Raw genomic sequence first — 25,319 nt, 5'->3', positions numbered from 1 at the left:
TGAGTTCAGCAGAATAATCTTAACACTGTTGGGCCCCTGAACACAAACACAAAACAATCAGGAAATCTTTTGCACAAGACAGAACATACCTTGAAGAAAACTTGACAAGGCTTAAACATGCACACAGTTCATTTAGTCACCAGTTGCATGTGCACTTAGACCAAGAGTGGGCAATCTTATCCGTAAAGGGCTGGTGTGTATGCGGGTTTTCACCGCAACTCCCTAATTAGATTACTAATTAGAGGACTGATTGGATGAAGATTCCTCACTCCTGGGTTTGAGCAGCTGACCTAAAGGTTATCCTAGAAACCTCCATACACACCGGCCCTTTGTGGATAAGACTGCCCACTCCTGAGTAAGACTGTGAACTACGACCATCAGACTCTGGTAGGTAGAGTGGTGAGAATATGCAGACTTTTCACAGGGTTCCTACTTACCTAGAAGGGAAAGGCAAGGATGCTTCCTACGGAGCAAATGGACCACCCCTATAATCTAAACCCATGTCTCAAACACAAATTACTGATTTTTCTCTTTGCATAAAACTGTACTTAAATGAATTACCACTCACCACAGAATAAGGTACAAATGAACTGAAATTGCACCAACTTCTTCCACTACTTAACAGACTCTTTATAATGTCTTCATTCTCATGTTACACCTTTTCTGACAAACTCTTGTTCTGGAGTTGGGTGGAATTTACTATTGGAATCTTACAGGTCTAGACCTGATTTTAGTTAATATTTGTTGGAAATTTCAGCTAAATCCTTAATTTCTCCTAGAAGGCATAATCCCTTTTCATTCATTAGTCTTGTACTAAAATTAACACATTAAAATGATCGGTATGTGAGACAGTTCGGATTTAAATGCACTCTCCAAAATCAGAAAGAAACTTTGTGCAATTCAAGGCCAAGGTGAATGTTTTCACCAGGGGACGTTAGAATGAAAAGCCATCTAGCAATGTTAAAAAAAAATTAAAATAAAATGCATGCCCGGTGCAACAATAAGTTCACAATATTCCTGCCAATCACAGGAAACCAAACAGAAGTTTCTAGTTTGTGCACAAAACATCTATTCACACCTCTACAACGCCCAACGAGCTTGACGGTGAAGGCTGCTTTCTCACCAGCAGAACATCAGCTCATACTTCAGGTTTTTCCACATGCCACCACCTTACTACCTCTGGTGTTTGCCCGATTCATTTAAAGCTTTTCTAAGTTATGCGAGTTTCTACTCAATTGTTGCAGTGGCTTTTTGACTGCATAATTTGGCCTCCCATTAGTACTGCATGATGGCACCACAAGGTGCGGCAAGGAGAAGCGCATTTGAATAGCAGACATGTCTGTGACAGCAGCTGGCAGACAGGCATTACGGTAATGGTCCCTGTTGCATATACTAACCCAAACCCTCTGTTGTGGCTTTTGCAACCAGGAAGCCAGAAAGCGAGCAGCCCACACACATAGCACGGAACACGCCAACAAGCATGTTAAAACACAATAGGGACAGAAACGCTCACAGGGCATAAAAAGATTTAAAGTGACCATTTTATTAGGCATAATTTATAAAAATCATTTTCAATGTTAGTTATTTATACAAAACGTTTCTTTAAAAAAAAAAATGTATAAAACACAAGTTCCCAGTGTAAAGGTGTAGTACCACACGGTGTGTGCTAACTGAGGCACTGCGTGTGTGAGGCTCAGTCGACGGTTTCGCCTTGACAGCATACAGCAGTGACATCAAAGACCTCATAACCCCCTCCATGCATTTACACCCCACTACGCAGGCAGTTTGAGGAAAGTTGCATTCACAGATTTCAGCAGTCCCTACATATTCATCCACTCAGCATAAAGCAGCAGCCATCACCAACACTGACAGCCAAAGTTTCTAAAAGACACCTGAAATAAACCTAGGAGCAAAGTGAATTTAATTTGTTCTAATATCGACAGAGTCCTCACTAAAACTTCATTTTTCTGGCTGTACAGTAGTTTAATTCCATTATAGTCATTCCAGTTATCTATTCAACCCTTAGTTACTGGGTTCATTTGCCATTGTTGGTCAGATAATTCATTTCACACACCTTCTCATTCTAATGTCACAGTTGAGTCAGCTGATGATGGTCTTGTTTTCTGATGCTACCTTACCCCACTGTGATGCATTTAGAAGGCACTTGCAGATATACTGGAAGTGGAGTTTTACTTCGTTTATGACTGCTGAGCTTCTCAGCTCAGTTTACAAAAGGTGGTTTAGGTCTCCTGAATTCAATGAGGACTTTAAGCTGTCTGATGCAGTCAAACACATTTCACCCCTTTCACCCACAAAAAAAGGAAAAGACACATGCACAATGAAACAATCAATTACAATGACCAAGCCAGACTACCATCGCACATTCACACACTCATATTTTTTTAAAGTTTGGTTCTGCTTTATGTCTAAAATTGAAAACATGTTCAAAATATTTCAATGAAGTGAACAGGACACCAAGTACAAATATATTGATTTGAAAAATAGGAATCACCCTGATTGTGAACAAACCCAAATAGGTATAAACAGAAACGTAAAAACAGTCATATGCAATTATCAGCTACCATAAACCCAAAGGCACAGAGAAAATTTTTGCGGTTAACTGGTACTGAAAGGAAGAGGATATTTGTTGCATTTAAAACCTATTTCTTGGTGACCAGCTTTGATTTGAGCTAGGCAGTACTGATTCAAAGGCAGTCATACACGTAGTCGTGGTCCAACGTCCATGAGTCAATATAAAATTGTGGAAAGACTTTATCAATTGAAATCTTAACTGGAGGATGTAAAAAGAAATCCAATGCCATGACATGCACATCATTGGCTATGCCAAATCACAGAAAGTCTACAGCTTGTGATCACCTTTTGCTGAGACAGTAGAACAATGGGAAAGAGACCAAATCAGAACGAATTTAGGCTGGGCTGGTTTCTGGATTCCTGCAGATAAGAAAAGCTGGACCACCGATCCAAACAGAGAGAAGTGTTAAGTGGTGACAATGAACATGTTCTTCTATGGCACATAGTAAACAGCATAGCTCAGGTCCGTTAAAAACAGCGTTTGCGAGGGGCCCCCTTCTTGCCCCCTCCACCCAAGCTATGCTGCAGTCTGTGGGTCAAAGGCCTGGGGGGGAGCGGCAACACGCTCTTAATGGAGGAAATCTTTTTTTTTGGCATCTTTGCTGCAGCGTTACTTCTCTGTAAAAAAATTAATCTGTCTCCCTCTTCTGATAAGACCACCATGCTTAAAAGCCAAGACATGAAACAGTAAAAATAATAAAGATGCATTTAAAAGAGATAATCTGTTGGCAGAAGAAGCTTCAAAAAAAAAAAAAAGGGAACCGAACTCTACGAACGGAGATGGGGGATGTTTTCAATTTCACTTTGGCATCAGTTGAAGTCAAACTAGGAAGGGATGTTCTAGAAAACTGGGAGCAAAAACAAAAAATATGGGCAGGAGCTTGGAAGCTTGTGCTGTCCTCATTCTGGAGCTCTAACTCCTCACTGACACTACAAAAGCACACACTTCTTGGCGTTCTTCTTGTTGGAGGGATAGAGCACAGCACGCACGGCTTCCATGAACACCTCCCGCACGCCTTCCTGCAGCAGCGCCGAACACTCCAGGTACTTAATGGCGCCAATCTGCTTTGCCAGCGAGCTGCCCTGCTGCCCAGTGGTAGGTGCAAGGCCCTGCTCCCTCAGCTTCTTCACCGTGTCGCCGTCAGAGCGCAGATCTCTCTTGGTGCCCACCAGCAAGATGGGAACACCGGGGCAGTGGTGCGACACCTCCGGGTGCCACTTGTGACGCACGTTTGCGTGCGACGACGGGCTGCCGATGGAGAAGCAGATGATGAAGACGTTGGTCTGAGGGTAGGAGAGCGTGCGCAGACGGTCGTACTCCTCCTGGCCTGCCGTGTCCCACAGGTTGAGGCTGACTGTGCGGCCGTCCACGCTCATCTGAGCGCTGTAATTGTCAAACACTGTGGGGATGTACTCCTCCGGGAAAGCATTGGTTGTGTAGGAGATCAACAGGCAGGTCTTGCCAACCGCACCGTCTCCCACCACCACACACTTTATAGTTTGCATTCTCCCCTCATTCACACAGACTGTAGCACCTGCGCAGATGAAAAAGAGGGTCACTAATGCAGAAAATAAAAACAGTCACAGATACATCAGAAGCTGAACTGAAATTACCACAGTAAGGTCACAGCTTTTTAAAACTTTTAAAAATACTTTTTAAAACCCAGAGTGCTATCTTCGCTTGCTCTGCTACAACCCTAGCAATTTCTGTACCATGTCACCCATTCTTTAAAGGGGACCTATTACGCTTTTCTGGTTTTTCCCTTTCTGTTGGTGTGTTATAGCTTTATGTGCATAAAAACAGTCTCCAAAGTTTTAAGGGTCAAAGTACACGCCAAAAGGATGGCCTCACCAAAGAAACCGCTCTTCTGTAATCTTCCTGAAACTCCTCACTAGAATTCCAGCCCTTACTTCCTGGGCATGGTGCGGTCACCTCGTAACAATTCTTATTGGCCACCTACCTGCAAAGATCTGTCTGCAGACTGCAGGGGCATGACGCGTAGGGCAAGCTGACCAATCAGAGCGCAATGGACTCATCGGGGGTGGGGATTAAAGCTCCAATATTGTAGCATGTTAATCTATTCTAGCAGACCCCAAAAATAAAACTATGAACAGTAAAAATGAGCATAATAGGCCCCCTTCAATACGAAAAGTAGTTACAAAAGTCGAAAAGTAATCACTTAATTTGCAATTAAAACACTTGGTATTTCTGTGAGCTATTAATTGCAAGAGACTCGTCATAATTTATTTGAGCTCTGGGTCTATTTGGACATACCAAGCCAATTAAAGCATTGTTTTCAACGGTCAAATTAAAACAGCCCACTTTTATTCTTATCAAGTTTCAGACACTAACAAGTATCAAAAGGTACAAACTTGAATAGGTGGACTAATTATAAATAACCAAAATCCATTGTTACCAGCAGCAGAGGAAATAAATTACTTATTATTAAATCAGCAATAAGATAACAGGCTTTGTGTGATAACCCAATGCAGTTACTTCCTTGCTAAATCTCTTTTGTTACTTAGAATATTAGTTTCAGTATGTAACCAACTATCAGACATCGACGACAACCTTTCTCTCTTGCTACAAGACTTACACTCACAGTGGCCATCTGAAATACAAAACACACTTACCTACCTTAAAAATAATTTGCAAACATACCGTTCGAACTACCTTAAGAGAGAAAACACACCACCCTGGGGAAACAACTGATCGCATTCAACTGATAATAGCAGATAATCCACTTTTCACACTGTGCAGCTGCTCTCACCCGTATTCATTACAGCGCGAAATGACCGCTAAGGGTGTGAAATAGGGCCTCTGGACAGGCAGGGAGGGGAGAGAAGGGCTGCCTTAAACCAAGACAGATTTCTGGTCTGATTGGGAGGTTCCTGTGACTCACACATGACAAATCAGTAGGGCCTCCTTGGTGCTCTGCAAAACTTTAAATGTGTTAAAGTTATGCCCACCGGTTTTTCGGAATGGTTTTCGAACAATGACTGATAGTCCACAAGTGAACGATCGCCGCTCCTCGGGGGCGGTGGGTCAGGTTCATTTGTACGAGCACAAGAGTCCCAGGGCGGGCAGTAATTCACGGTAAAGGCAAAAGACTGTTAGCCCGCTAGCTATGCCGGCTACTCACGTTCTGTTAAGGAATCGCGGCTAATGATCTCCACAAGATTTAAAGTGACAGGTTCCTTCGAAAGAAGTTACAGATGTCATGAATATAAAAACCGCGGAAACAGAAAGAAAATACAATTACGCTCACTGTATGGCCGGCGCATAAGCTCGATGAATAAATAATCTTAATAACTGGCTAAGAAACAGCTAACAACTGCAGCGCTAGCTTGCCGGCTAAGTAAGTGGGATCGGGTTTGAATTGTGCTCGCGCTGAGCGGCTCGCTAGCTGTCCGGTCCCAAAAGCGGACAAATTGGTGATGTCCGCGACTGGATCCCCCCTTCCGAAACACACCGAGAAACCTGCAAAGAAAACAAGCTTATAACGAGCTCCGAAAACGCATCCGTCTTACCCCCTCATTGGCGGCTGGCGCTCTTATGCCGCAGCTCAATTAGACCATGCTAAAAGCGGCCCGCCACAGACCTGCATCCGGGGAGCTGCCCGAAACACCTTAGCCGATTCGCGGCAACGCCCCGGCTCGGCGCCGAGGGACGCCGGTCAATGTAGTGCTGCGAGAACAGGTCCAACGGGCGCGCCCAGGTGAATGCGGCCCCGCCTACAGCCGCCGCCGCGACTCCCGAAAGTCCTACGACCGGCGACTGAAAAGAACAACTGCACAATGCAGAGACACAATGAATTATACTCACGCTCTTTATTGACTACCGTTGATGAGACGAATACTCTCCGGCATTCCGAATCACTTTACCGAGCTGGCCATTTCAGTAGCTTATAATAAGCGCCAGGTGTCACTGTAGACTGTCCCTGAAGCAATGCACGTCTGAACTGATAGACCAAACCTACAGTTGTATTGAGTAGTAGAATCTTACGTTGTGAAACAACAGGTTTTTTTCTGCTCTGCCGTGCTCCCAAACTTATTAACAGGTTACTCAGGTCATTCACAATATAAGTTACAGTGATGACTAAGGGTTTCCACCTCAGTTTCCTAAAATCCTGGACATAGTGACACCATTACAAAGGTTTTTTAGGTGTGTTTTATAGGGAAATTGATAGGGATATTCCGTGTCCAGGAACGAAACTTGTTTTTTCCAGCACAGACGACCAAAATCCAGGGTGGTCCAGGAAAATCCTGGATGGGTGGCAACCCTAGTGATGACATCCATTCATAGTCAGTCATCGTTTCTCCATCTCCTGTTACAGGTAAGAAGCTGGCCAGTTTAGAACTTACAATAACAACCCACCACGTGATGGTCCACTTCAAACAAAGAATGGCATTTTTCAAGAGGCACGAAAGGGACTTGCATATACTCGATCACAGGCCAGTAATTCACAAACGGGGACACCACATAAACACTGGCTACTGGTAGTGTGGATCCACCCAGTGACCCACAGTCAGACATTTGAACACAAAGCAACACCAGTTTATTACTTTTCCCAAGATTTCCAGCGTCACTATGCCCTATAAAGGAAACTTTCCCACAGAGACCCTTCACCCCACCCATTCTTTGAGGGGATTCTCAAGGCCAGTTCTAACATCTCCATGATAACGCTTGCAGACTAGGGTGTGCGTCAGTGGAAGGAAAAAGGGAGAGACTGAGTAGAGGTGAAGGGCAGAGGGCTGTTACGAGTTAAGGGCAGAAAGTGCTTGAGGAAGTCTGAGAACCTTGAAAATGAGCCAGGCTAGTTAATTAGCTCTTGCTAAACAAACTGAAAGGTCTTCCTGCTGTTGCATGAATTTGCAAACATCTGATGGAGTCATTGTGTAAAATGTGGGAGAACCTCTTGTTCTTAAGCAGAGTGAGCCATCAGCAATAAGAGCACTAAGATCTCACAGTTCACACAGGGCCCTTAAACTTACTACGTCAGTCCTTCTCATATTCCAGGAAAATAGCTTTCAGAGACAAAACTATCAAATAATGGGTATTCATTGCATATTCCCCTCAAAAATAAACATGATTGGATATCATTTTTCGGGGAATGATGCCAATATAATTTTAAACCTCTGCTGAGTTTATATAGCACTCATAACTGCACTCCTCTTGATAATTACCCATGTGGGAGAAACTTCATAAAACACATGAAATGATCCAATTTTCTGACATATTATAATTGGACTAAACTAACTGAGGGTGGTTCAGTGAGTAGCACTGTTGCCTCACATTTCCAGTGTTGGGGGTCGGAATCTCACCTCCGCTTGTGTGCAAAGTGTATGTTCTCCTCACGTTATGCGGGGATTTTCTGCAGGTACTCCGGGTTCCTTTCACAGTCCAAAGACAGGCCAAGTCTAAAGTCCCCATTATGTGAGCATGTACACTGTGAGGAACGGGCATCCCATCTAGGGAGATCCCCAGCCTTGTGTACTATGCCACCCGGGAGAGGGTCAGGTGACCATGATGAGGTCAGAAGATGGGAGTATTCATTGAATTGAAGTTCAATTAATGAAAACCAAACTGGAATTTGATTTTTAAATACACCTAAGTACTATTTCATGAGGAAAATGACAAATCACACATACATCACACTGGGACAATGATCTTTATTTTATTTTCTCTTATTTACAGAACTTAATCATAAAAAATGACATCAAGTTACAATCACATCTGTAATTTAAATTAAATTCTCTTTTGTGAAACTAAAGAGAAACACACACACACACACACACATACACACACACACACACACACTTACAGAAATACAGATACCCAATCCCAGTCCCTCACCAGCCAGTAAAGTGCACCAGAATGAGGAGGTTTTACTGAGAGGGAAAGGATGGGTACAAGTACAGCACTGAGTCCTCTGCTCTGCCAGATGGTCAAGTCACAATTAACAATCAGCCCTGAAATGCTGTCCACTTCAAATGCGGTTATTGAGAACCGTTTCACCCCAATTAATAGATTTGTGCCAAATGGGTTGTGTTGGTAAAAGCCCACTTGGTCATTCTGCTACGATATTCTCAATGGAATATTGCAGACTATTACAGCACAATGGAGGTAGGGTGGGGTTTAACCAAGATGACACCTCCTATGCATTTTCACCATATGCAGCAAAATATTTAACAATGTAATAGTAGTACTTTGGACTGCTAGCATAAACAAGACACAGAAAGAGATATTTCAGTCAGGGTGCCAGAGGATGAAGGATCACATCTATTAGGCACTTTAATCAAGAACACCTTGCATGCTGTCAATATATCATGGGTGCTATGGTGTTTTATCAAGAGGTTTAACGAAGGACACCCTCTCCCACACCACAGGTGACCTTATTTTCTTGCCCCCTCCCCTAACGGCTGGAGGTAGAGTGTCAAATCTAAGGGCTAATTTATACCTCTGAGTAGAATCTACGCCATCAGTATGATGCAGCTGCAAACCCTACAGCGCAACCTGACACGCACCTACCCAGAAATGCAACTTCCAGTGTCAGGCTTTGGCGTAGGGTACGAAGCTCCCAACAGCGTAGATTCTACACAGAAGTATAAATTGGCCGAAGAACGTAAACTGAGTTCTGCCTGACGCATTTCCTTACTGTTCCTATGCACACACAGTTCAACATTTCCACCAAAGCCAATTAGTTGAGCTTGAGAAAGTAAGTTCACACCTCTCACAAAAGCTGATGGCTGTGGACAATTCAACTAAACTCTGTTCTGTGCCTCCTAACAGTCTCTTCCACTGGATCAGATGCCCATATTTCTCCAAACATATAAAGATCACTGACAACATTGCAGATTCGGATAAACTCCCACTGATAAAGCTGGGAAACCAGCATACTACATAAGTACCAGCAGCAAAGGCAAACTATGGTGCTCTCAAAGGAATGCACATCCCACTGACAGTGTTTGCCCTGAATAAAAAAAAAAAAATAAAAAAACAAAATACATCCACTTCCTTGTGAACATAAAATTATTTTTTTTGCTCCTATACTATGAAATATCCATTTAATGGTCAAATGGTCAAAGGTCGTCACCTCAGACCTCACCTCCACATGGGCTGGGCAGCTGGCCGAGCTACCTTGGGCCCAGGTAGCCGTGAACCTAAGACCCTGTTACTGGCCGAGTCTGAAGTCTTGGCCTCTTTGGCCACAGCGGCGGCAATGATGGAAGTGCGTATAGTTTTGGCAGTGGTTGAGGAGGGACTCAGCATTGCGGCTGCCATGTGGGATTCGGCTTTGGGTGCCAGTCGCTTGGAGACACGCATGGGGGAGCCCCTGATGAACGGTGCCGGGGGGGCTCCAGCCTTGTCTTTCTCATTTGTTGCATTCTCTGGGAGGTTACGGTTAGCTTTTACGGCCTGGTTGGCTAAGACCCGAGCCTTATCGCTGCTAGCTCGTTTGATTTGGGTCTGGGCACTCGGGGGTCGTTGGCCTATTGTGGAGCGCCCCGAGTTGCTTCGTGTAATGGGCAGGCGGGATCCACGTGCGGGGGAGGTCTCCTCGACAGGGGCTTGATCTACCTTGTTGCGGACCTTAGAAATGTTAGCATTGACAAGGGTCCCTGGCCTTGGCGCTTGGGTCTTGCGAACTCGTAGAGGGTACTTTGCACTCCGAGTGTCATCCTTGCTTGCTTGAGATACAGACCTTTCTCTGTCACCCACTTCCTTCCTCCATTTGGAACAGTGGCTGGGTGGAGCCCGTTGCACTGGCACAGTTATGTTTTCGTAGGAGTGTAGGCCACGAACAAGGGTGAGGCACTCCAGCGTCTCACCCACACGCGAGTACATCCGCGCCTTGCTTGACCTCGGCGGTTCAGCTTCCTCAGCTAGCTGAGGAACACGCTCTGGCGTATCCGAACCTCTATGCTTATTCACCTCCAGGACAGCAGCAGGCGTTGAACCCATCTGCTGGGCCAACACCTTCTCGGACACAAGTCTCAGCAGCTGAGCGCTGTCCGTGGACGGCTCGCTGACAGTCTCTACATCCGGAGCTTGCAAGTCACCGGGAAGAACGGAGGTTTGAGGTTGGCTCTCGGCAAGCTGCTTATTCTGCCTCCAGCCCGCGCACACAGAGTTGTTTCGTATTTTACTGAAGTCCTGAGCACTTTGTGCAGCATCTGAGATCAGCCTATTTTGACTATTTATACAATGAGTGCTCTCCTGTTGTTGATTGTACGTACCTTTGACTGTGGTAAGCTGATCAGTATTATGTTCAGTAACAGTGCTCAGTTCACACTGACTTTGAAGAGTTTCAGACTTGGGCCCATAATGGATGCTTGAAGTATCAGTACTTAACCCATTCTGATATGTAGAATTCAGTCCATGATCACCAATTGTAGAAGCAGTGTTCAGTCCATGTTGCATCTCCTTGTCAGCAGTGCTCATTCCCTCTTGATGACTGAGTCCATGTTGTGTTTGTGTAGCTGCAGTGCAGGTTTCCTGTTGCTTGGGTGAATCACCAGAACCAAGCCTCCTTGGTGACGCGTCGACTCTAGGGCTGTCGTAGGGCCCCAGGGATGTAGTATGGCGCAGGCTACGGCGCGTCTGGGCAGAGATAAGGGTCTTCTCCAGGGCTCGCTCCAGGCTGTCTTCACCCATGTCGAGGTCCAGGCCTGAGCAGGAAGCCACAGAACGCCGCCTCTCCACATTCTTGCGCTCCGCTTGCTTTTGCTCCTTCAGCTCACGCTCCGCATTCTCCTGAGAGTGAGAGAAACACAACATAATCCTATAACTGAATTACATGATAGAAACAATGGGGAAAAACACACATAAATCATTAACGGTGTGCGTTTCATAGTAGGCCAACAGTGTAAGTAGGGGTGGGAATTGGCAGTGACCGGCCAAATCAATATCGACGTATGTTTGCCGATTCAACATGCATCTCGATTTTTATATAGATTTTGTTAATGAGCATCTCAGGTCTACATTCAAAATAAAGGGCTGTAACTGTACACATATTCCTCGTGTGCATTTCGGTTACAGCATTTTTGGTTTGGAACGTGCAGTGAAACAAATTAACATTTCTTGACACCATTAAAACAAATTCACAAGTAGATGTTTAACATGGAGAACATTATGCTAATTGTGGCTTTGAATTAGTTACAGCTAGTGCTACAGACCTCAAAGACCCTCCCACATCACTTAAATCAGTAGTTTGGGAACATTTTGGCTTCCCAATAATTACACAAGCACCAGGGAGAGAGTAGTTGATTATACTAAGAATATCTGTCGGTTCTGATATATCGAACTCAGATATTTTCCTGGAAACACATCCAAAATGCTAACTCATTTTAGACAACATCATCTGAGTATATGCTTCTGCCAGAATACTCAGACTGGGCTTAAAAATAAATAACTAATTGCTAAGCTCACACTACATGATTTTAACCCTTATTTTACGTTTGCCAAAGGTATTTGGCGATCCCCAACCAAAGCCCCAGATCAGAGGCAAATCTGTGTTGCTTGGCACTGGCAAATGGGTGCTTGATCACTATTAGTTCACAGATGCGACTGACAGTCACCAATGTATCATAGACACCTGTCAGATATCTAGCAGGCTAAATAGCTGGACTTGTTGGCAACTCCCAATCCTGTACTGTGAAATGTGTTGCAACTGGCAATGAGTGCGGCAATGAGCTACAGCCAATGAAAGCAATTGGCAATGAGTGTGGCAACGAGCCACAGCCAATCAGAGCGTAGAAGTTTAATAAAGGTGCAAATAGTTTAATAAAGGTGTAAATTTAGACATAGCTGTTAGTGTTCAGGGAAGAAGTTTACGTTTCATACACTAAGGTTAGTTGTAGTTTTTAACTCGCAAAATTATTATATTTAAGTACTGACATCGCCACCTTGAAGAATTGTTATTTGTAACAAAATCGATTTTCACCCCAACCCTAAGTCAGGATGAAAGAAATACCATATTTATCAAAAATATAATACAACTGAAAGGGAAACAAAATACGATGCTGACTTTCACTGCTTTTTGGAAGCGTTGGCAGAAGCTGTGGAAGACTTTGCATGCCTCTTCCAGCTTGAAAGATTGTTCGTCCTCACAGAAGAAGTCAACAAGGGCCTGGTGGTCATTCTGTAAAGCCTCTGTCTCAGCCTCTGCCGCTTCCAGCTTCTTCTCTGCCACCTGTCAATGTAAATGTATCACGTTTCATTTGTGCAATAGAATTGCAACATGCTCAACATGTAATGGCCATTCATGTTTCAGGACTGGTGACAGGTCACAGGGTTGCATCACCATAAAGCTCTGTGATGGACTCATCTGATAGCTCTGGCAAAGACATACTCACCTCCAGGAAGTGTTGGATCTGCTGCTGCACCTCAGGCTCACTCTGAACGCTGGCCATCAGCTCCGTAAGCCTGTCCCGTAACCGGGAGACATCATCCTGCAGTGACTCTTCAGACAGCCTAGAAATGCGGGAGATAACATCTGAAGTGATGCACAGTGCAACTCTAGGCTTTTTGTTATCCACTTTATATATGCATACCTATTGCTGGACTGAAGGAATATCCCCCCCTGCCCCAAAGGGGATCAATAAAGTCAACTCTAAGCCTAAGCCTAAAGGCTGATTCACACGTCTGCACATGTTTACGAGCGGATGTGTCCAGTCAAACATTTATGACACATTTGACGTCACTGGCCGCCTCCATGGACGAACGCCTGCTGCACTCCAAATGTGTCTGCGTAGCGGTGTACCTGCAGCTCTGGACACACTGCGCATGATCGATTCACTTTAAATACCAACATGGATGCTTTTGACGAGTGTCGGGATAGCTTGCAAACCATATACAAGGTAATAAAACTGTTACATACATGTAAAAGAGGGGCAGCGTGTGGCTCAGTGGGCTAAGCCTGTATGCCTGTAATCAGAAGGTTCAAACCCAGCCTCAGCACGTCTGTGGATCCTTGAGCAAGGCCCTTAACCCCCAGCTCCCTGGGCGCTACTACTGGTGGTTGCCCTTCACGGACAACTTAATCTACAAAGAGCAAGCTGAGGGAGGCGTAAAAACAATTTCCCTACAGGGACAATAAAGTATCAATTATTATTATTATTATAATTATTATTAAAAGCGTGTGTACAGACTTGTCTCAAATTGATATTCTCATGCCAGCCGGCTGACCAAAGTTGGTAGCCCTGTGAGCTGGCTCTCTGAATTTGTAAAATATAGAGGTACATTTGCGGGGAATATCAGAATAATAATAATTTATAATTATTAATAACAACAACAACAACACATTGTGCATATGTGCATAGTATGAGACTTGAGAACTATGAACATGCCCGTGTCCACATACGCAGAGTGGATATGCGAGTGTTGCACTTGTGCAGAAAAAGTTTGAACCAGCCTTAAGCCTAAGCCTAGTACTCAAATCCCCTGGACAAACCAAAGAAGCAGGGAGTGTAGAGCGGGCCCAGTAGAGGGTGTGACAATGCACCCAGGCCAGGGATAGCTATGGCCATGTTGTGAGCCACAGCTGTTGTGCTGTGAGTACTAATTGGAGTCAAGTGTCCAGCATCAAGAAGGTTCAGACCTGGAGGCTTCTGCCACATGCTCCAGCTGGCTGGGAAACGATAACAAGCCTGGGTCTTTTTTCACCACTTCCTGGACATAGATGAAAAAGGACACGCACTTCAGCAACAGTATTTTTAGTTTAAAATTACATTTACGCAGTTAGGAATGCTCCAACAGTCAAAATGCTAGGACAGCGTTTCCCCCAGAAGATGGGAGTGAGCAAAAGTGTGGAGCATCTTTGGGTCCCCCAGGAACTGACTGGCAAACACTGGTCTAGGAGTTCTTACCCTGGCCACAAAGTGCAGCAGATTCATGCCCGGTTTGTTGGCTTTGGTGTCAGCCAGTTTGAGCAGCGAGGCAATACGGAAGCCGGCAGCGTTTCCAGCGTAGCTTCCCTGCGTACGACCACACAGAAATCAGCCCCGATCAAACACACTAACACACAAGCCATGTGCCCAACTGGACCAAGAATAAACACTGGATCCTTTACCCTTTAAATAGGAGCCTAGTCTGAAGCAGCAGCACATAAGCAGTACTTAAATGGTTACGATAATACAAAAGTCACTTGCTAAGCATATTGGTACAGGCCAGCAAATTCTGTATTTGGAACAGGTATAGACATTGATGGTGTCAGTTCCACGTGACTTGATCCACAACCATACATTGTGTAAGTTTTGCTTGTGTGTGGGTAAAGAAAGAAAAAAAAAAACGTACTGCATTCATATAGTTTCCAGCCTTCAGTACCAGACGCAGGATCACATGCAGTTCAGAACAGTTCTGCAGCTCTGGGGGGAAAAGAAAATAATAAATCACTAACCTTACATTCCTACTGGGCCTTCTTGAGCCTATTAGCTGAGCTCATGCTGCTCGAGATCTCTAGAAATCACATCTAGGAACTGCTTAAAAAATCTGAATATTTGTTCTGGAACTTTTTAAAAAAAAAGAAGTTTCTAGTGTCTGCAAACCACACAGAACAATCGCATTCCCAGAGCTGTTGTGCACCGCATGATTGCCCATTCTCTTAAGTGCAATGTAAAAATTCCTTGGCCGCTGTGTAAACGTTTAATTTAGGACGAGCGTGAAACGAGCCGTGATTGGCGAGATCCCCCCCCTCCCCCTTCCTGATATCTCACCTCGAGCTGCGTCCCCCAGCCGGCGGGCCCCCACACACAGGGAGCTCACAGACGGTTCAAACTCCTGCTTGAGGATCATGGCATCCAGACGCAGACGAAAACTATGGGGTCACACAAAGGAAGACTCAGAGGGGAGCAACTAGTCTCAGCAACGCAGCTAGGTAGGTGGGCAAAGGGTTAGGAGAGAACATCTGAACAATTAATGCCTGAACACGCTCTTTGTTCCGTTTATCAGTTTGGCAGTTCGGCAATGAGACTTGTTGCCAAGGCAATTAAGAGAGATTTAGTAGAGAAATTGGAGAGGGGGGAAGATAACAAAAGACACGTTGGGGGGGGGGGGGGGGGTGGGGGTGGGACTGTGTGTGAACATAGAAGACAAAGTGAGGGAGGATGCAGGCAGTGAACTGATTAACTGACTCAGCATTAAATGAGGTAGTCACAGATGGGCTGCTTCAGAGTGGGGGAGGGGTTTGTGAGGAGATTGCAGAGGTCGAGCACAGCTGGTGTGAAGAGTGACATTAGGCAGAGCCCCCGCCCACTAGAATTTATTGCATCAGCCCCCAGGGAATACATACACCTCTCTGTCAGTCTTTCTGCTAGTCTTACTGTTTTATCCTTGGGATAGCTCTGGGTGACCGAGCTCGGACGGGGAGGAGACGCTGACATGAAGCCGCCGGGGGCAGCCGACTTACCTGGGTAGCTCCACTAGAAGCAGCATGAAGAGATCAGGCTCCCCAAGCAGACTGCGGTCCCCCTGGAAGGATCGTAGGCGCTTCTCCTGCACGGTAGACAAGTCACGTCGCCGGTTAGCCCGAAGATGCATGAATGCGCAGATAATATGTACGTGACTCAAATTTGTAATAGAAGCTCCTGAACAAACTCAGCCCAGGGCTGTGATATTGTCCTATGGGCACACGGCTTGACGTGCCACAAACAAGAGTAGGAGAAATACCTCTTCTCGATCCGGCAGGAGCTTGCAAAGTTCACTCAGTTTTTCCGCCCCGTACCTCTCTCCATCCCCCTGCCTGATGTCCTCCACAATCTCCCTGGCGGGGCTGTGGAACGAGAGAAACTCCCCCGCTGTAGCATTACATCACCTTCATCTGTTACAGAGGCAGCCTCAAGCACTACCTGATGCGACTATGCACTTATGATCTCTATGGAGCAATTTAGAAACAAACATCTTGTTCACAGGCATTTTTTCTTCATCTTTCTTTTAATCCACCACCTCCCCACCCTACTGCAAACAGGAGCTCAGGTTATTAGCTACGATTAATGCATATTAAGCAGTCACCAGCCAGACGAGTCTGTGACTGATACTGTAAAAAGTGCATGAATGTGATCAAACTCCCTTGCAACACCCTGCCTGTTGGCCTGGAGTCAGGAGGCATTTAACAGAGGTCAGCAAGCAATCCAGTTTTACGAGGCTCTGGACCGTACACTTTAGTCGGCGTGCAAACGGAGAGCAAATCATCCTCCACGAGCCTGCTTATCTGCACCTAGGGGTTATGGATAACAGGTCTCACGCCAAACTGGCGACACTTGGAAGCAGAATGCAAACAAGAAAAGCGTCCCTGGAAGTCACCCTGAGACTGGAGGACAGGCATGAACACCATGCCCAGATACGGCACCGTTCTGGAGGTGCGACACCATTCAACGAGTCTGGGGAAGGACGTTTCCACGAGAAGGACAAGTTCACACATCCCCATTTCTCCTACGTGAAAGACTCACTTGGGCCTAAGTGACTACTCCGAAGCAGACTCTGCCCCTTTCTGCTCTCTCCTCTCTCGCTCCTGCTCGTCCTTCCCTTTGTCTGCATCAACACAAACCTCGCCCAAAGACAGACGGTCTGGCTTTTAGTCACAAAACAAAAGAACAGCAAGTAGAAACAAACCCGTACAGGTGCCTCCGATCGTGTTTATTTTTGGTTTTATCTTCCCTTGAAAGGAATTGAACACACACTGTTGCAATACGGGAGCCGTTTGGACACCTTTTGTCCCTTATAGGTGATCTTTTTTTGTACTTAAGGGAAATGTTGGATGCACTTCATACTTCACAACCCTCATTATTTACAGTTCATCAAAAGTCTAACCATAAAACAATTTTATCTCTGCGGATATTCTTAAAGAAAAACACCAGAGGAGACTTCACATAGATTCTGTATGTTAAACTGGAAGACAAGGAGTTAGGCCAATGGCAAGTATGTGTAACATTAGATGTAAGCTAAGTTTAAAAAAAAAAAACTTAATGGCAGCCTGTCAGTCTGCATAGCTTAAGCTATGTATTAAATAAGTATCCAACACATAAGCACGACATATCCGACAGGTTTCAGTCCAAACATACTTCAAAAGTGTTGTTCTATAAGAATTAAAATGTCGTTCCCGTTTTTTTTTACAAGGGCAGGACAAATGAGTGGGTGGATACAAACTTTTTTTTTTCCATCCACAAAAGCACCCTCATTATATCGAGTCTTCCATGCAAGTCCTGACAGACATTGACAGTCACTTGGAAGCACAGCCCTCGTACTGAAGATGGGCATGAAACACCCTCGCTCACCCACTTGCTCAATGCACAAGTAGGGGCATGACATCACGCCCAATGAACAGAAAGACCGAATGTTATACAGACAGGCAAGTTAAAATGCAAACTTAAGTATGACTTAACATTCCCAGTAATGTAAATTAGAGAGTGTGGGGAGGAGGGGGGGGGGGACCATTAACCATTATCAAGTAAATACAAGTGGATGACACCTGGAGAGCACAACATGTTTTAATGAGCTCTCTGGCTCATAAAAAAGCTCAAACAAAGGAGAGAAAAGGAAAAGCAGAGCACTTCCTTTCTCTCTCTGTGGGGGGTCAGCACACAGTTAAAATGAGGCTTAAAGGTTCAAAGCAGGTGTCAATTCTGACCCCAATGACCTTTAAACACTACACCCCAGCTGTACACTCAAAGTGTCCACTCACTCCACACCTGTCTGTCTCTGTCCATGACCCTGCTCTCACCCCCCACAAAAACCTCAGACGATTGCTGCCCCCCCTTCCAAACACCCTGAGGGTGTTAACTTTGTTAGTTAAGTATCATCTATCTTCTGCACCTACGGGACTATACACAACAAGCAAGCTAAGAACCTGTTCCTCCTGGTTCGGGTCTGCTTTCTCTAAGGGCGCTTTTCCACCGCACCAGGTACCGTACTTTCGGTACTTCCATAAAGTACCAAAGGTACGGTACTTCTTTTGTGTCGGTTTTCCACTGGCGTAAAAACTGGTACCGGTGCCAAATGACATCATCAGTGACCGCCCCTGACTGACATCATCACAAAGCGCGGAACGGTATTTCTTTCACTGAATTCAAACATGTTATTATGATACTTCACTTTCCTGTAGTCCTGCTTAAGTTTTTTGATTTTCAAGCGGCATTGTTCGGTGTTTCGCATGTGCCCCATTTCTTCCAAGCGGCTTGCTATTACGGCAAATACTTTTTTTATTTCAAGTCGTGCCATCCAAATTCTGCTGGATCTGTTCATCTGACCATATGGCGATAAAAGCCTGTGTTTCCTTGTTTATCCATTCTTCCATTTTACTTTTTTTATATGTTTGTTTCTACTGCTTTTTATTTCGTTTCTCGCAGTTCGCTGTGTGTTTCAAAAGATGGCGGTTGTATTTTGTGTTTCAGCGGCAGGCTATTTGCATAACCAATCGACAGCAAATACATTTGCAAAAAGTACCGAAGTACCAAAGAAGTACCCCAGCTGGTTTGGCACTTTCGGTACTGGTACTCGACCGGAAGTCAATGGAAAAGCAAAAGTACCGAAAGTACCGTATTTTGTGCGGTGGAAAAGCACCCTAAGCAAACGGGACACAAACAACTATACAGCTCTTTTGTAGACACTTATCTGCAATAAAGCCAACTTAGGAACATATAGAGCAGTGTTCCCCACTCCGGTCCTTGGGCCCCCCCCAGACAGCCCACGATTTGCTCTCTCCCTGATCCCTGCCAGACAGTCCGGGGGTCCCTGGTTACTGGATTGGAAGACACTGATATAGAAGGTCTTACCTCTTGAATTGACGCAGAAAAATTCCCACATTCATGCTACGCTTGGCATCTAAAAGGGAAACCTGTATGAGGAGAGAGACACAAGAGACATCAGATTGACTGGATTGACTAATACAGTTTCCTTCCTTTGAATGCAATACATAGATTCAGGTAAAGGGTGTTTGTAAGGGAGGTTCCAATGTTCACATCAGAATGAGGGTGGTTTATTTATTCCCCAGTACTTTTGCAGACAAGGAATTTACTGCAAAATATGCAGATTATCAGAAGATGCAATGCGAATGTCATGGAACGCAACCACTGAATTTTGGCTTAAATATCCACTTTTAGCAAGGGATTGTCACACATACTGAATTGGGGTATAAATCATAAGCTTTGCTATGATTCTGCCGATATCCGAAATGACACGATTCGATTCAGTAATACATAATATATATTTTCAATAAAATTAAACATGAGCTGAATTTACTGGAATTTGTCTGAATTCAAAAAGACAATAGGTATTTATATTTTCATTTTAATTAGGAGTATATATATTTTAAAAACTATACGTCTCAAACATTAAAAAAATGTCTGTGCAAGAAACATTGTGTCTTGTATTTGCACTTTAACAACAAATTTATGGATATGAACAACATAGCTTACTCTCTGAAATCACAGGAACACGAGTGTACTACACTCTATAAAATGTACTCTGATGTATTGGTCTGTACTCTCCACTAAGTGGAGTATCTAAACTGCTTTGCATTTGTTTTCCCGGCAACGTTTTGCCATCTCGTCATGTTTTAATGATATGAATTGATATTTGTTAATTGAGTCAATTAAATTGTAGCAGGGTCTTAACAGCCTCAGGCACCACGGAGACATAACCTAGTAAAAAGAGACCCATAAAAGTAATTAATATACAAACTACAGCAGTGCTACAGCCATCCCAGCTATACATAAAAACTACAAGTGCTGGGATCAATTGCTTTTCTCCAGGGAGGAAATGAGTCATTGTCTCTTTTTCCCTCCCTCGCAGTATCCTGAAAGACTCTCCGCAGCCTCTTCTTGCGTTGGTGGTGTAATTGCTTTTTATTTTCTCTGAAGTCATATCAGGGCAAATGACACCCATAAGTCTGGTGGTTTACAGTGCCAGCAAACACGCTGACACATCCATGGAATTCCCCGGAAACTGTAAAGCCCGCGCTGCCGGACGCCTTAGGCTGAGGGAGAAGCCGCTCACCTTGTCAGAACCATCCTGGGTCAACGCGCGCCGCCTCTGGCTTCGGCGGAAGCTGCTAGCCTTCTGCACAGACGGCGCCTCCCTCTGGCTGAAGAGCTCGTCCAGCGAGCGTAGATCGATGGCGAAGTCGTCCTCGGCGGCGGCGGGCTCGCTCCATACGCTCGGCCTGCCCTCCACCCGCTCCTTAGGGATGCGTTCCCAGTTGAGGTTACGCAGCTTGGAACGGGGCATGGAGTGCAGCTGCGTGATGCCGGGAGATGGCGGAGGGGGTGGGGGCGGAGGGGGCGGAGGCGGTGGTGGCGGCGGAGGCGGGGCAAGCGGGGTGGCGATGACGTCCATGCCAGTTACTTCCATGGCCGCGTCACAGGGGCCGCTTGGTGACACTCCATGACAGGCCTGAAACTCCTTCGAGGTCACATTTATCAGCATGGAGGCTGCCTTCCCACAGGTCCTACTGATCTCCTGGCACCTGCGGCCTCAGCATCCAGTGTGTCCCAGAATCTGGGGGAGGAGAGCAGCCTGCAGGGTCAAAACCAAAACGAAGACCAAGAAAATGTCACCACACGTTTACATTATAATGCAAACACCAGCAAATGAGATATCATAGTTATCCCATAAAATACTTTTAGCTTGAAACCATTCAATTTTACTAGAATGGATTTACAAGAATGACACCCAGGGGGGTCAGTGGTTTGGAAAATGGATGGATGGATGGATGGAAATAGATAAGAAAAAATTTTCAAATACACAGATACATTATTTGTGACATGTGCTTATTTGGAGAATGACTTATGATCTATTTGCAATTCCAACACTGGTTCCGGTGTCCAGAGAATGATTTTTAAATTAAACCTGACATTTAAACTCATGCAGAATCTGCGGTCTTTAATTGCACTTGAAATATGAGCACTATATTCAAATCTGCTTTCATTTAAATTTAAATAAACTGATCTCAGTTTGTTAGGTAAATAAGAGCTATATCAACAGAGGGCCAAAAAAATCAACCCGTTTTGTAGACTTACGTTTTATTTATTTAGCAGAGCTTTTATCCAACGTGACACACAAGGGAGGCATTACAAGCATAATCAACCCCTTACATTTGGACGATACAGAAATATAACTGCATCTTATAATAAGATAAACACAGTCAATACAGCCTAAGAATAATCCAAAGGTAATCTGTACAATATGTACTTTTGAAAGCCGGCTTCACGTCATGCTGTGCAGTTCAATAGACTACCTAGTTAATAATTGGGCCAAAGGCGCCAACGCCCCCACCTAGAAACCCATGTTCTGTAATTACCAGGGGCTATACACGTGTGTGGTTCCCCCACAACTAATCCGACAGTCACTTAATGTGTAAATAGTACATTTTAATTCCTGGGTTTAATGCCGATGTCAGGCTCGGCCTGCCGGTATAGATGCCGGATTTACGGCTCTGTGGAAGCAGCCGCACACTCCCTCCCGAGCGGCTTGTCTCGTCCTGTCCGCCTTCATTCCGCCTCCACGCCTTGCCAAGCGTGCGTCTCTGCCCGCTACTTCTTAATTACATCCCACCGGCCAGGAGAACAAGCCGGCTGCTCCCCTTGATGGGGCACATGGGATGGTGCTATGAAGCTGTCGGAAAAGCCGGGGATTTTTCCTGTGTATTTCGTGTTTTTTTCCGATCAACTTGCTCAACGATAAAGCCATGTCATCAGACGTAATTTAACAATATATGCTATTTTCTCCAAAATTTGCCAGATCAACAGTCGGTCTTTTACCGACTTAGCGAAGAAGTACAAATACTTCGAGGACCGGATAAGTCACATTTTTACCATACATTTACTTTAATCCAGTGCTGTTTAAAAAGACCATTAGGCTATCACATTTATATTGTCATATTTAAGTCTAATGTAGACAGTGATCTATGAAGACATCCTGCTTTTCTTTAGTATTACTTTGCTCCTAGAAGTCTAGGAGAGTGGAAAAACTGGAGATGAACCGTAAAACAGCACTAACACTAAGCAAAACTCACTACTATGCCACTTCTATGACGGGACATAGTAAATCATTCAATTAAATTTTCCGATACTAATGCAACTATCAACTGCACGAAACATTTAATAAGGCTGTAACCCTACAGGGAACCTCACCAAGAATGACTAATGCATTTCGTTAACTTGGAGATAAGGCAATCAGAGAGGTTACACGCCATGCCGGTATCATTTTAAGGTCCGTTGCGTGTTTTCCGTTGTTCACGGTCGAGCAAAAACTAGCCCGGATTCGAGACGCACCTTAATTATTTGCTATTCCCTGGGGTACCGCGTGAAAGCGCTGCACACACTCCAGGCATTCAATACAAGACGCAATTAAGACCCAAAAGTGAATATATCATATGGACAAAAACAACCAAAACTACCCTACACAACATTATAATCTGTAAAATATTACTGGTACGCAAATATTTATAAATCACTGTATTTAAAATAACTTCAACAACTTGAAAAAATATCGCAAAACGATTCAAGCAGTATAGAGATGAAGTCCCAACATTGTATCTACTCAATCCCACGGCCTATTTTCGGATATAAATACAAAAAAATAGCGCCTTACAGAATGTTAAACTGTCACTTCGATTTCAGAGTATTGTGCCAGAATTCAGTCAAATAATAAGTTAATTTGCAAAACAATTATAAACGTCATACAGTTAATAAAAGTTAAGTTGAGATCATTATAATTAAGTCTTAATAAAAAATCTTACTTTCGTCTGCAAAATCTATGATCCAAAACATAAAACTTAACTACAATCGTTTCTGCTAAACTTCAGTGAATGAGTTAGAAAATTAACGCAAAAGTGCAAAACTTACAACAAAGTGTTACAGAAGTCTGTATGCGTCTTGAATTGATATTCCATTTATTTCCATAAGCGCCTCGTCACTGTAATTTCCAACTTTGAACAACCTGCGTGCTTTAGCGGCGTCTCTCCCTCTCGCACACTAAAGCCAACTACGGCGCTTTCTCTGCCTTTAAAACTTCAAGAAATGCGAGACTGCAGCGCGCTTGCGCAGCAGCCACTCGCTGAAATGAGACTTTTACTCACCATGCTAAAACTGATTTAGGGACCTGACTAACTTTCGTTTTGCGTGAAAGATTCGTGGTTAGCTTGCTGGCGGAATTTCCAGGGATCGTAGTATAATTAGGAATGGGAACCTTGTAGGAGCGATGAGATTTATGTAGAGTTGTCATCGCTGACAGTTGACGGGAGAGACGGTCTTGATCATAGACTGGGGTGATGACAGTGAGAACAGATGGATAACAAGCATGGGAAAAGCAAGTGAAATATGACTGGGTTTAATAAACCCAATTGCATTTGTTTAGATATGGGGTAAAGTGGGCTTAGAAATGAACTGTTGTAAAGGTAAAGTTTACAGGAAAGTATAATGAGGAATATAATTACATTTTTTAAAAAAGATGTGGCTTCCAACAAAGGAGGAACTGCTGGAGAGCAGGCATTACTAAATTTGGGGGTGTCTTACAGGCACATGCCAGTGAGTGAGGTGTGGGGGATTTGTCCAGGAAGGGGAGAGGTGTTGGTCAGCAGCAATGTTGTGTGGGTGGGGGCTGTTTTCTAATGTAATTAAGGTCAGATGCCTTTTGCAGACCTCACTATGTAGTCTTTCTCATAGCTTATTAACTCCCCATTCTTCTGGAAGGAAGAACAAAGCACTGTACATCTCATTTCTGTTTCCTATTGAGGACTTTACATCGCATTTCTAAGATAAAAAATGTTCTGCCTTGTTAAGATGCCACTGCATTTGTGTTGTGGTGTGACACAAAAAAATTTCATCCGTCCATCACTCTTCTAACCGCTTATCCAGTACTGGGTGGCAGGCCTCAAGTCCCTTGAGGAAAATTCCCAGGAGGTCTGCTTCTTCAGGCTTTATGTGCCTGCTTGGGCCTGACCTGAATTTCTGCCTATTGTACTTTGTTGGGCAGACTTACTGTAGAGGCCACCGGGCCGATCCTTCGATTCTCATCAGTATAAGTCCTCGGATTACCTGTGGGCCTGGAGATCAAAGGCATGGCCCACCAACCCAACCCGAAGCCCCACAGCCCCAATCAGGGTCTTGTTACTGTCACTCTTTCCATCGCGAAATGGGCCTTGCATGCACCGCCGATGCAAGGTTCTACGTGGGACTAGGAACACATCTGCCCACACTGCTCTGGTGAGGGAATGAAACAAAGGGGTGTGTGATTGCTCAAGCAAATTGACCGGTAAGAAACTTTTGCGAGGGTCCCTCCCCTCTCCGCTCCCCCTCCTATACGGCATGTGTTTCGGATCGCCTTGCCGGTGGACTCCGAGTGGCACTGCAGTAGGGGCTGTGGCGCAGGATTACCGCCGGGCCCCTTTGAAATCTTAATCTCTGTCCTTTGAAGTGCTTATACTGTAGAGCTGAAATAAATGTTAGGGTGGAAAGAGGGGCTCCAGTCAGTTTGCATTTATGCTTCATTGCCCCTCAGCTGCACTACATCCCTGGCAGGGGTCCTATTACAGAGACCATGAAGTAGGGGAAGGGTGACCTGCCACTTGGAGATTAATGACACAAGACAATCCGATGGACTGTGACAAACAGCTAGTCACCTCTTTGATAACTTACAAAGGGAAGTTCAATTAAGCCATTTGAATTACTGCCCGGTTATTGTAATTAGGTGATAATGCCAATACCTGTTTTGGAAATTAGAAAATCGTGGA

At 44.6% G+C, this 25,319-nt stretch overlaps 2 protein-coding genes and 2 long non-coding RNA genes across 12 annotated transcripts; 2 read left to right on the top strand and 2 right to left on the bottom strand.

The window, feature by feature from the left end:
* Positions 1-1,523: 1,523 nt before the first annotated feature.
* Positions 1,524-6,567, bottom strand: LOC111843724 (rho-related GTP-binding protein RhoG-like). 8 transcript variants are annotated; one of them, XM_023811531.2, is made up of 2 exons: positions 6,419-6,567; positions 1,524-4,127 (listed from the first exon to the last, which is right to left on the bottom strand). In XM_023811531.2, exon 2 carries the CDS (start codon positions 4,096-4,098, stop codon positions 3,523-3,525), a length of 576 nt encoding a protein of 191 aa, XP_023667299.1. In that variant the 5' UTR covers positions 4,099-4,127; positions 6,419-6,567; the 3' UTR covers positions 1,524-3,522. The 8 variants fall into 8 exon arrangements, with proteins under 8 accessions (XP_023667299.1, XP_023667297.1, XP_023667300.1 ...); XM_023811529.2 differs by lacking the exon at positions 6,419-6,567 and adding an exon at positions 6,124-6,252; XM_023811532.2 differs by lacking the exon at positions 6,419-6,567 and adding an exon at positions 5,736-5,993.
* On the top strand, positions 6,177-13,218 carry LOC111843725 (uncharacterized). Its single transcript, XR_002838239.2, has 3 exons — positions 6,177-6,311; positions 6,827-6,929; positions 12,870-13,218. It is a non-coding gene; the product is annotated as an uncharacterized lncRNA (long non-coding RNA).
* Positions 8,257-23,580, bottom strand: fhdc2 (FH2 domain containing 2). 2 transcript variants are annotated; one of them, XM_023811524.2, is made up of 12 exons: positions 23,434-23,580; positions 20,585-21,103; positions 19,363-19,424; positions 16,262-16,364; positions 16,002-16,087; positions 15,310-15,410; positions 14,891-14,961; positions 14,464-14,571; positions 14,196-14,266; positions 12,952-13,069; positions 12,624-12,788; positions 8,257-11,350 (listed from the first exon to the last, which is right to left on the bottom strand). In XM_023811524.2, exons 2-12 carry the CDS (start codon positions 21,011-21,013, stop codon positions 9,698-9,700), a joined length of 2,967 nt encoding a protein of 988 aa, XP_023667292.1. In that variant the 5' UTR covers positions 21,014-21,103; positions 23,434-23,580; the 3' UTR covers positions 8,257-9,697. The 2 variants fall into 2 exon arrangements, with proteins under 2 accessions (XP_023667292.1, XP_023667293.1); XM_023811525.2 differs by having other exon boundaries at positions 20,585-21,085.
* Positions 15,337-19,122, top strand: LOC140593317 (uncharacterized). Its single transcript, XR_011993597.1, has 2 exons — positions 15,337-15,470; positions 15,935-19,122. It is a non-coding gene; the product is annotated as an uncharacterized lncRNA (long non-coding RNA).
* Positions 23,581-25,319: the final 1,739 nt, after the last annotated feature.

Source organism: Paramormyrops kingsleyae, chromosome 10 (assembly GCF_048594095.1).
Source record: "Paramormyrops kingsleyae isolate MSU_618 chromosome 10, PKINGS_0.4, whole genome shotgun sequence".
NCBI lineage: Eukaryota > Metazoa > Chordata > Actinopteri > Osteoglossiformes > Mormyridae > Paramormyrops > Paramormyrops kingsleyae.
This window is presented reverse-complemented; position numbering and strand designations above follow the sequence as displayed.